Source organism: Perca fluviatilis, chromosome 17, assembly GCF_010015445.1.
Source record: "Perca fluviatilis chromosome 17, GENO_Pfluv_1.0, whole genome shotgun sequence".
NCBI classification, from domain to species: Eukaryota; Metazoa; Chordata; class Actinopteri; order Perciformes; family Percidae; genus Perca; species Perca fluviatilis.
In genome coordinates this window covers 17,797,118-17,809,352 of record NC_053128.1, presented here as the reverse complement: position 1 = coordinate 17,809,352, position 12,235 = coordinate 17,797,118, and the positions used below count along the sequence as shown (strand labels likewise).

Below are 12,235 nucleotides of genomic sequence, written 5' to 3'. Positions count from 1 at the left end.
AAGAACTGGTCTGGTGCAGTACATGAGGAGGAGATGCACTGCAGTACTTAATGCAGGTGGTGGCAACACCAGATACTGAGGGCTACCCCCCCTTTGTTCAGGGACACATTATTCCATTTCTGTTAGTCACGTCTGTGAAAATTGTTCAGTTTATGTCTTAGTTGTTAAATCTTTTAATGTTCATGCAAATATTTGCATATGTAAAGTTTGATTAAAAAATAAAAGCACTTGAAAGTGAAAGTACGTTTCTTTTTTTGCCAAGTATAGTTGTTTGCCAGTCTGAAAGTTCTATGGACAAATATTCACACTAAGTACTAAATTATTAAAACATAGAAAATGTTCATCTTTTGTTTCACCAAAATAAAGTAAAAGGCATTTGCATATTGTTCATGTCAAAGCAGAAAATTATAATACTTTACTGTTTGCCCCAGTGTGCAATATGCTAATGTGATTTTTGTTATGAGTTTAGCTTTTATAGCTATGGTTGTTAAAAGCCTATTACATAAATAGCTGTTTCTCCATCCATTTTTGGCCACTTATCTGTCGCAGTGGCAGCTGGCTAAGCAAGGTAGTCCAAACATCCCTCTCCTCAGTTTCCAGCTAATCCTGAGGGATCCCAACACGTTTCCTAAACTAGATGAGATATATAATTTCTCCAGCGTGTTATGGGTCTACCCTGGGCTCTCTCACCATTTGGATGTGCCAGGAAAACCTCCAAAAAACCACACTTGACACAGACACAGATCATCTGTGATATACTGTATCTGCCTGTTTTACAATCTTTGACCAACAGGGGTGGTATTGTGAGCAAATGAAGCCTCGAGAAATGACCCCTTTTGCGAACCTCTTTGCTGGAAAGCATCATTGTTTCAATAGGCTTCATCTCGCCGTCACTAATTAAAACTACCAAAAATATGAAAATTAGAGAAAATAATGCAAAAAACTAGAACCTTTTAACTTAAATTGAGCAAAACAAACAAACGGCAAATAAAGACTGAACTTAACATAACTGTCCTAACAAAAGAGCAAAGGGAAGGTTTATATGGAGAGAGGCCAGCCTACACAGACACACAGGGGAGAAGGAATAAACAATTAACTCTATACTACAAATTAACCTTAAAACAATCAAATATTCAATATCGAAAGTATTTGTAAAAGTAATCTTACTATCAAACAAGAACAACAAAACTTAAAGTTCCCAAATAGTTGGATTTAACATGGACCCTAATGTCAGACACAATTTGCTTCACAATCAAGATCAAAAAGACAGATGAAGGACAGATTACTAAAACAGAAACATCACTGATCTCATCACAAAGTCGCCCTCCGATGGACACCAACAGGGAGGCGAAATAGGGACAGACCTTGATGCTGAGCTGAAAGAGATGGGTCTCATGTGACCTGGCCAAGCTGTGGCCAAAGATAGCCGCCAGTGGCAGAAGACCGTTGTAGCCTTTGGTCCCAAGTGGGATTAAGAGTAGCAGGTAAAATACATTCACCCAGAAAATTTTTGAAGAAATAAATAATAGTCAAGGCACCAAATACAGCAATGAAAAGCAAATTAATAAGAAATAAAATGATAAAACAGACAAATACTCTCAAATATCTTCGGGAGGTTAATAAGTGTAACTGTGGAATTGCATTTTGAGATCCCCACGTTTTACCAAAAATCTCAATGTCACCTGCCTCCATTGTGCTGGAAATTAATTGAACATGATTTATTTAGATTTGAGTCATATGGACACTGGATACCTGACTTGAGTGAGAAACTATAGCCAGCAGCATTCTGCATCTGTTTTCACTCCAATTTCTCTTCTAATGTCCCTGATACCTGAACCCAGAGGGCTTTAAGGCACGTCACACCTGACAGAAGACCCATTTGTGTTGAGCTGGAGATTTACTGGCAATCTGGTTTAAGTGCCACACTCAAGGGCATGATGGCACGGAATACAACATGGGATTTTGACTCTCAGGTTTCCAGTTTATTTCCATGATCAGAGTGATATATTGCTGCTTTGCTGGTTCGTTTGTAAATTTGTCATTTGTAATAGGGAGAATGGGCAACAAGGAATCCACTCTGTCTGTCTCATGTCTTATATGATGATAAAAGTATATACAAAGTGAGAAAGTGTGTTTGCTGACACGAGTCTAGTTACTTCACAAATAAATATTTGACATAACTGAATGTCATTATTAACATCAAATCCTTTTATTAAGCTTGCTTTGTCATCAGCTGTACCAGTCTGTTTCCTGCCACTGGAGATTAGAAAATTGATCCATCGTGACTGGCACTTTGAGGACACATTTGTCAAGCTCTGCACGTTTTCTCTTTGGATTTAGTGTGTGTACATTTGTGTTTGCGTCTGACAAGGAGAACCTGAATGTAGAAATTAGGGTTACCAATAGCATTGCTCTGGTATTGTGTATCAGCTTACTGCTTTGAGCACAGCTACACTGGATTTATCTCAACGTCTGACATCAACTACATCTTTTCCAGCTTTACTGCTCTTTGATCTCTTTTGGTCTGTAACCTATTATAAGCCCATCCCATCGTCCACCTACAGATGAGAAATGCCACTTCAGCAGACTCTTGCAAGTGGATGCTGTTTGGCAAAATAAAAAGAGTATGCCTCTAACATCTGTCAAGAGTCAGACTTAACCCAGAATGTGAAAATAAGCTTCTCCAGGCAAGTCTTCCAGAATGGCTGTGTTGAGATTTGAGCCTCACAGTGAGATAACTAGACTACAGCCCACAGCCATGTACACAGCCAGCAGACTGGAAACACCTAGCCTCTAATGCTGTCTTCTTAAAACATATCAAACCACATGATAAGTTGTGGTTGTGTTGCAATAGAAGAAACTGTTCTATCATATACATAACTCCAGTAATATATGTTAATTAGTGAAATTTAGAAGTGCTTGTAGGCAGATCTTTTAACCTTTGGACAAAGAAAGGCTAGCTATGTATATGGTGGAACCATTTCCTAAACCCCTGTTAAACCACAACTTCTTACATTTCGGTTAAAACAAACATAACGTGTTGATTAGTGAGTTTTACAGGCTAGATTTCTCCCCCTGCCTCTATTCTTTATGCTAAGCTATGCTAATTGCTCAAGGCTCTAAAACGTCGGATTTAGGTCTGATTGCCCTGTCTATCGTTAAATGCAATGGAAAAGTCACAATTTGCTGCATTCATATGGCTTTCATTTTAGTTTAGCTTAAACTACATTTATACGGTTGATTTCTGTCCCGCAGATAGGGCAACCTGTTTGTATAAGTCACCCTCCCAGGACTGCTGTTCACTCTCAGATAATGAAAATATAGTGAGTGAGTGTCTGTCCAAACCTGAAAAGCTCCTTGTAAAGTGAACCTGTAAGCCATTCATTATTCATTGTGATCAAGCGTTGCCATGACTCTCTGTCCACTTGGGAGGACCTTAGACTTTGGCACAACTCCTTGTGAGTGTCTGTTTCTGCTGCCAACTGTTTGTCTGATGGCCTGAAAAACAGAGGCCGGACTCAGAGATGCATAGTGTTTGTTAAGACACACATGATAAGAAAATAAAAAAAATGACTGACACTCTTCCAAGGTGTTAACATTTGCAAAACTTTACTGACTGTTGGATAGGAATATAATCACTGCTGTGGAGAAAAAGCTTGGAGACACTGTGTAAAAGGAAATATTGTAAATGCTTGGATATCAGTAAATGCCATTTTGATAATTGAAATGGAAAATAACAACTTTCATGCAAATGCTGAACTGACATTTAGTATTTGTCTTGTCTGTCTCTGGGAAGAAAGTTATGAAAGAGTTTAGCAGGCTGACTGAAAAAGGTGGACTCCAGTGATGAATGTAAAACAAGACTAAGAGTATACGCTACGCTAGCTGCTGTGTGAGGCTGTACTTAGGCACAGTGCTAACATGCTCACAATGATAATGCTTACATGCTGACATTCAGGAGGTGTAATGTTTGTGTACCAATGTAGGCTGATGATAATGTAATTTGCAGGGGAGCTTGAGAGGGACAAGAATGGCTGTACCAAATTCAATAGCACTAATAACTGTTGAGATATTTTGTTAACATGCTGATGTTCAGCAGTTATATTTACCATGGTTGCCGTATTGGTTTAACATGTTAGCAATGTATTTTACTGTTTTGGAATTCAACTGTTCATTTGAGGAGTATGAATGTCTTATCAGTTCTTGGACCAGTGTGTCCTCCACACACTGGAGCTTCAGTCACCGGTTGATAGGGAGCTTTAAAGAGAAGAACACATACATCTCTGTGTTTGGCTCACAGTGTGTGGCCTGACAAATAGACTCCCAGCTGCTCAAAATTACTTTAATCCAACAATAAAGTTGGCTATGTTCAGCTGACTTGCAGTTGAACAGCTGGTCTTTGTTTACGTTGTCATTACTGAAGAGATCCAGACCTTCGTAAAAGGTGTAATGTAAGTAGTTTAATTCCAGTGGTGTTAATTTTGTCCAACATTAGCAGGCAGCCAAAAGACATAATTTACTTCATCTAGGGACTGTTTTGTCTTTCAAACATAGGATAATGTAATGTGGTGGTTGAGGTTTTTAATATTGTTACAGTTCCACAACTGAGGATTTAGTTTGGCTCGTTTGTGATACAATTTCAGGCTTTCCCATTTCCTCTCTGTTTTCAGTGGCTATAAAAACCAGTCATCCTTCTCCCCTGCCTCTGGCAGGTGCAGCATATCCCCCAATTTCCATTTATAATCAGTGTCTGGTGTCACTTTTCCTTCCTCAAACACAATGAAGCGCATCTCTATATTTCTCACTCTGATCTCAGTGCCCTAATTTCTTCTCTTCCTTCTCTGTTGTTTCTCCAACTCTGACTCTGAAGGAGCGGGGTGGCAGTTTTTAGCTCGTTCACCAGGATGTCTTTCATGTTGTGCCTTATCAGACGCCTTCTCAAATTCAACCAACCCAGCACTTTTAGCATTTTTTGTCAGTCCAGAGTTTAAAAGACAATACGCAATGGTTCCTCTTGTCATTCTCAAAAATTCTAACTCCTTAAGAAAAACAATTTATTGTGAAAGTGAAAGGTTTTACATCCTACATGCTACGTATTAGCATATCTTTTTTTAACTTTATGAATATTTTTAGCCATACGAGCAATATCTCAATAACTATCAGATGGATTACCATGATATTTTGTACACACATTCATGGTCAGCAGATGACAAACCCTACTGACTTTGGTGAAACTTCTCAGAATCCCATGAAATGTGGTACTATTTTAACTGTGGCTATGTGATTGTGGTGTTGTATTTACCTTTCTCATTGTCAAATCCATCTATTATTGTCAAATCGATTTCAATCACTGGAATGGAACACTCAGAAGTGCCACTTAACAATGATTTTGTATGTTTTGACTACTCATAAAAAAGGTAAACAATGATACTACATCAGTAATTACTAATAAGTCCAATTAGTATGTGCAGTGCATTGGTGTTTTTGCAGCATCAGCCATTATCATTTGAGTTTGGGTTACTTTTGGGTGTAAATTGATACAAATTATGTGTTTTTTACACAGTGTCAGCCCTTTACTTGTGTCAAGCTGCCTCTCTGGCAGTTGCAAGGGCTTTCATCTCCTGCAGAAAACAGTCATCGTGACAGGTTTTTTAGAGGTTTCAGTCTCTCAGTGGTATGTCTAGAGTGTGTTGTTATCTGAAGCCACCACCTCCTCCTCCTCACATGTCTGCAGAGATATAGTGTCTCCTTGGAGCAGTGGCAGGTTTCTCTCATCTGGTCCTTCACTGTGTCCGTTTTCTGCATTGGGGCTGCAGCTGATCTCAAAATTTGGCAGGTCATTGTCGCTGAACAAAAAACTTCATTGCAGCACAATCAACCATGAGATAAACATAATGAAACTTTTAGCTTTTGTTTCCTTTTTGTTTTTTAAATGATGGCCTCAGGCTTAAACACAGTCTCTGTCTCCCTGTCCCACAGAAAGCAAACCCTTTTGTTCAGCAATTTTGTGGCTATAATTGGAGCTGTGTTGATGCTCTTGAGCCAAACATCTGTGCCTTTTGAGATGATCATGGTGGGACAATTTCTCTATGGCATCAATTCAGGTGAACCTACTGTATGAGGAAACCTATTTCATCTCTCTTTTTTTTCTTTAAAATCTTCATAGATGGCTGCTCAGCACTCTTGGCTCCACATTTAACCCTACAGGCAATTGATTTATATTATATTACTAAGTTCTCTTGGTCATGTGTCACCCAGTTATTGATCAATATTGACTCAAAATGTATGATTCCCTTGTGCATAACTCTAGGATTCAATCTTGTAGCTCATACCGTGTACCTTGTTGAATGAGCCCCCAAGAGGCTGCGAGGGATGGTGGGCGTAACCATCGCTACCTTCCTCTCCTTGGGGAAGTTCAGTGGTCAGTCCTGGGGATCAGGTGAGGTGGCTCATTGATACTGTCACTGGGGTCAGGTGATGGAAGGTTCCAATGACAGTCTTAATGTGGACAGAACTCTCCCGAAGACCCATTGTGTCCTCTCTGTATGGATGAAATCTTAAATCAGAGGTACAGTATATATAATGTTATTTGTAAGTGACTTACAGACTTCTCTACACAGTAGAGAAATTACCGTATAGTACAGGAGAAGCTCGCAGGCAGTTTCGACTTACATGAGCTGTTTAGGTTTAATTACTAATGTTAACTAGCATTTTAGTTAGCAATAATTAGCCTGTGCCCATATTATCTCCTTACAGATATACCTACGCTCTCCGTCTCTGCAAGATTGGGAATGATTGAGATTTCTCTTGGCACAGCTACCAGAAGAATTACAACTTTCAGACAGGTTGCTCACGTCACATCTACGTCTTCGAGCTCAGTTGGAGGCTGCGCAGTAACGCTCAGCCATGGGCGTCAGTTTGGTTTGAAATGTGCTGGGGACAGAGACGCATTTGTAAGTGCATTTCCAGAAGTGCTGGGTACAATGATATTCATTTTTTTTTCTCTTTTGCGCAGGTCATGTTTTGAAAGACGCTGTCCTGTAGATTACTAATGTAAATTAATAAAAATGTATTCAAAAGTGTGGTGATGTCAAACACGTTTTATGAAGAAGTTTTTCAAGTTTTCAAAAACCATTAGACAGGCATTCTAAAACGCTTAACGTGGTTTAATGCAGGGTGCGAACTAGGCAAGCATCAAGGCGTGGTGGCGCTGCGGTGCAAATTCAACTCATGTTTAGGACATGTTAATTTAAAGGTTCGCAGAAAAAATATAAACATTGGAGGCCATTAATCGGCACGCAAAGTCCGTGAAATCCATTCTGCAGTAAGCGTCATATAGCCATGGTAAAAAGAAAACAAGGCAGTTTAATTAATTTCGGTTTTACTAAGAAATAGTGTAGCGATGACGTTAATAGCACGACCAATTCACCTGCTGCAATGTTATTACCTCCCACGCAAGAAGAAGCTGAAGAAATAATGTCCTCTCTGGCTGAAGATGATCCTAATCCCTCTTGCTCCTCTCTCTCCCGTTAAATTGGAAAAGTCCTATTATTATGGACGTTATCTGATAAGCGTTTCTGCTTCATTAGAGCCTATAAGGAAAAAGCTTAACGTGGTTGAACGTAGCAGGACTACCTAAACAACAATCAATGATCACCAAATTTCTCTCTCATATTGCTCATCATAACCACTGAAAACTGTCAAAAAGTCTAACTGAAAGTCCTATTATTATGGACGTTATCTGACATTAAGCGTTTCTGTTTCACATTTTCAGCAGGGCAGCGGAGCGGCTGAGGGTTGACTCCCCACGGTTCTCATATGTCCTATAAGGTCCGCAGCAGAGCGGCTGTGTCTGTGCCTGTCCTGTGGGGATAGAGCTTTTTGTGGATTTGTTGGCATCTGTCATTCACGAATTATAGGCCTATGTGTTATGAACTTTATTTTTTTAACTAAATTGAGCTCGAGGTTTTAAAAAAAAGTGGTGGGTACAAAATGACTCATGACGAAATGTGGTGGGGACGCATACCCACCGTCCCCACCGAAATCGACGCCTATGCGCTCAGCGCTCACCGGAAAAGTGCTTCTAATATCCTTCACTGGTCTCCATCCAGAGCAACGGGATCTGTTGTTCCATTCTTATATACTGTCTATGGATGTGACTGGCAAGTGTTCAGATGAGAGACAAACCAGTAGGCCAATCATGTGATCTCTCTCCTCTATGTGGGCCAGTCAGTCAAAGACCAAGGCTGTGAATGGCCAGTGTTCATGTGAAAAACACACAAGTGGGCCAAAGTTTTAGATCGGATTGCAGCTTTAATGAGTTTTGAACAGTCAAACTAAAAAAGTGCTTAATGTTCCCCAAAAGCCCAATTTTTCTAATCAAAGCACACCAGACATTTAAAGGAATATATTTACTTTTCAGAGAATAACACGGAGTGAAGTAAAAACACCTCATACCCACTACTGCACTCAAAACTAAGAATGTGAACATATACATTTTAAATTAAATTTTGGGGGTTTCCTAAATAGACATGTGATTTGTATCTAATTCAAATACTTCTCTCCAGGTGTAACCTACTATTATTCTTTTGATGTGTTGCATGTGGCAGAACATGCAAGAACAACAGTTAACCTTTATTTATTCAGGGGAGGTTCACTGAGAGGCAGCCTCTCTTTTGCAGGAACGCCCTGATCACATTCACACAGTTCCACATTCATACCTGGAAGCTGCCCAGTACAACCACAGTCTGATCTGCTGGCCACTGAGCAGCTCCACTGGAGCGGTTGGGGTTAAGGGCCTTGCTCAAGGGCACCTCAGTGGTGATAATGAGGGAGGGACAAGCGCTGTTCTTTCACTTTCCCCACCCAGATTTTATCCTGTCGGTCTGGGGATTGAACCGACAACCTCCCGGTCACAAGCTCGCTTCTCTAACCTGTAGGCCACCACTGCCCGTAGCCTGTGTAAATCCCATTTCATCAATATCCCACTATGGTTTATCTTTTTTGATTTGTGGCCTATTACCATTAGTGAATTTCGAGTTTAATAGCCCGTAGACATCCTGACATAGATGGGTTTTTTCTATTATTTCCTTTTGTGATTTAGGAAAACAATTATGGAAAAACTTTCCTCTGCTCTCACAGTTGTCTCCATCTGTGACACCTGTCCTAATGTATAGCTAGAGCTCCCCCCTGTGGTTTACGTCTGTAAATGTGCTTTGCAGTTCATGATTATTGAGAATACAGGCAAAACAGAGGATACATGGCAATGTTTGCAACACTGATCCTCCTCACCATCACTCTGTACCTGCAAGTGAGTTCCCACAAAACCAGACACAGTTTGCAGCACATTTCTGCATATTTTGATGCATAAAACATGGCAAGTAATGACTGACAGCAATTCAAATAATAAAATATATGCGATGAACACAAGCATTTCAACAGACCTTTGAATTTCCTTTAGAGTTGGGTCTCCTGGATGCCGTATCTGCCGCATGGTCCTCATTTTCTTCTTCATTTTCTTTTTTGCCGGTGGACCAGGTACGTTTTATCACTAGAGATCTTTGCTATTAAAGTGATGGTTCGGAGTAATTCACCCTAGGGTCCATTGCACCATGACCTCGAGCCAAACACCCCCCCAGAAGCTTTTTTCACCTGGGTCTAACATTGGGAGAGTTAGCTAGAGTAGCGTTATCAGCTGAATAGCTTAGCGCAGGGGCTAATGGACCCACGTTTGTATCTTGTAAGTTACCCCACTAATAATGCCCGAAATTATACCAAACGTCTACAAGTAGTACAAATAGGTTATGCTCTCATAAAACGATGGATTGGAAAGTTTGTAAGTACACCAGAAGTTTATGAACACTTGCCTGCTCTCTTCAGCTCTCTGCTGCTGCTGCTGCTGCTACCTGCAGTTGGACGAGTGCTTAGGGCCGTCTACAAATTACAACACCGAAAAGAGTTACAACAAAAATATTTATTAATTCAATGATTAAATAAGGTAATGTCTCCAAACTTACCTCAATTATTACTTGTCTCCTGCTAGTTATACTACAGCACTTACTTTAAAAAAAAAAAGTTAATTAATAAATATTTTTGTTGCATCTCTTTTCGGTGTTGTAATTTGTAGACAGCCCTAAGCACTCGTCTTACAGCAGCAACAACAAAAGCAGAGAGCAGAAGCCAGCAGGCAAGTGTTATTTACATAAACTTCTGGTGTACTTACAAACTTTCCAATCCATCCTTTTATGAGAGCATAACCTATTTGTACTACTTGTAGACGTTTAGTATCATTTCGGGCATTATTAGTGGGGTAATTTACGAGATACAAACGTGGGTCCATTAGCCCATTCAGCTGATAACGCTACTCTAGCTAACTCTCCCAATGTTCGACCCAGGTGAAAAAAGCTTCTGGAGGGGGTGTTTGGCTCGAGGTCATGGTGCAAAGGACCCTAGGGTGAATTACTCCGAACCATCACTTTAATGAAGGATTTCAATTTGACTATTCAACAATGATTACATCAAACTGCAGTGTGTATATCTCCCCTGTGTTTTTGACCCTCAGCTGGAGCATCAGAAATATTAACTCTGTCATTCAAATCAGCAGGAAACACCCTCGGCTGCACTCTCAACTGGATAAGCATGTTTTTGCTGGGACTGCTCTTCCCTTTCATAGGGGTAAGCACATTATTATCTTGCTGAAATGTGGCATATTTGTAACTACAGGACAGTAGACACATTTATTCATGAATATTCAGATCAAATCAGAAATAAATGCACACTGATTTATAAATGTCCTCAAAATGCTTCCTTTCCAGGAGACAATTAATTACTTTTGTTTTCTCATATTCCTGTTTGTCTGCACCGCCTGTGGGCTGTACATGAAGTTTAATGTCCCTAAGACCAAGAATCTGACAGCGCTGGAGATTTCTGCAGTTTCAGAGGATGCACTGTCAATCTGGAGGATCACATAAGAAAAAAATCCCCTGAACAGAAACTAGACGGAAACCCAACAGATGTGATTGTGATCATATTTACCGAGGTCATAAAATGTCAAACAGCAGACATTTAGAGATCAGAACATCCAGTGTCCAACTGCAACAACTTAACTTTACTGCATTATTTGACAGCTTTCTGTGCTACTTTACAGGTCCATAGTTTACAAACTGTTATCATAGCATACCAGTACATTATTAAAGATTAAACTGCCCAACAGTATCAGTTCATACACCATTGCATTAGTTATTATAATTCTTGATTATAATACATAATAATCACTGACAGGAGCGTACCTACCTGTCCAATACTGTATGAAGTGCTGCTGGTTAGTAATGTCATTTTATTGTATGATGCAAATACAAGTCCCAGCCCACAAGCGCATGCAGTACAGGATACTGTGGAAGAAAACGTTCTCTCAGGTCCAATTCAGAGGCTGGTTCAGATGAGTTTTATTCACTGTGCAGTGGAGAAAGATGCTCACAAGCAGCTGTAAGATTGTCTCTCTGACCAGAATGAGTTTCTAGTCAGGGTTTTATACAAGGTTACAGGAAACAACAGAATAAACAAAAGCTGAGAAGACATTCAACTCACTAGTCTGTCTGAGTAGATTTGCATAGACTCAATACGGTCTGCTTCAACTAATCAAAAGTACTTTGGTCAGTAAAGATGTGTGAGTTTCTGTTGGAGCCAACCTAGGCTCTAAACAAAAGGTCTCACTCACAGTGATCAAGCAAATGCTTTGTTTTAACACTAAACTAAAGCAAAGGCAGACATACTTAATGAAATCAGGAGACACTAAAAAGTTGTTGATCAGGTAAAACAATAGGAGCTTAATCAGTCAACAGGAAAGACGATATCAGGATAAAATGAGACTAAAACTGTTAGGTAATTCATTTTCTTCTACAATACCAACTATTCTGTTGCAGAGCAACAACAGTTGTCAGAAAAGACTGTAACGTCTTACATAACACATTACACTGCAAACAAAGAACTTTGTCTCCTCTCCAAAGTGTTACAAATAAAATCTGTCACAGAAAAGGTTCCCTTCCACACAACTACAGTTTGTATAATTTAAGAACTCATCACACAAAGTCAAGGCTTTACATCATATATAATAAAACATAAAATACTCTTTCATCTCCCTTAAATCATAAAATATTTTACACACACACACACACACACACACACACACACACACACACACACACACACACACACACACACACACACACAGTATTAG

The 12,235-nt window shown here is 39.7% G+C and overlaps 1 protein-coding gene across 1 annotated transcript; it reads left to right on the top strand.

Moving 5' to 3' along the window:
• The first annotated feature begins 5,253 nt into the window (after positions 1-5,253).
• Positions 5,254-10,986, top strand: slc2a11l (solute carrier family 2 member 11, like). The gene is given in 12 exon segments (XM_039780484.1): positions 5,254-5,340; positions 5,711-5,811; positions 5,813-5,836; positions 5,980-6,104; positions 6,311-6,444; positions 9,222-9,246; positions 9,249-9,310; positions 9,461-9,484; positions 9,486-9,537; positions 10,562-10,674; positions 10,815-10,930; positions 10,932-10,986. Coding segments are annotated over 12 exon segments (918 nt in total).
• Positions 10,987-12,235: the final 1,249 nt, after the last annotated feature.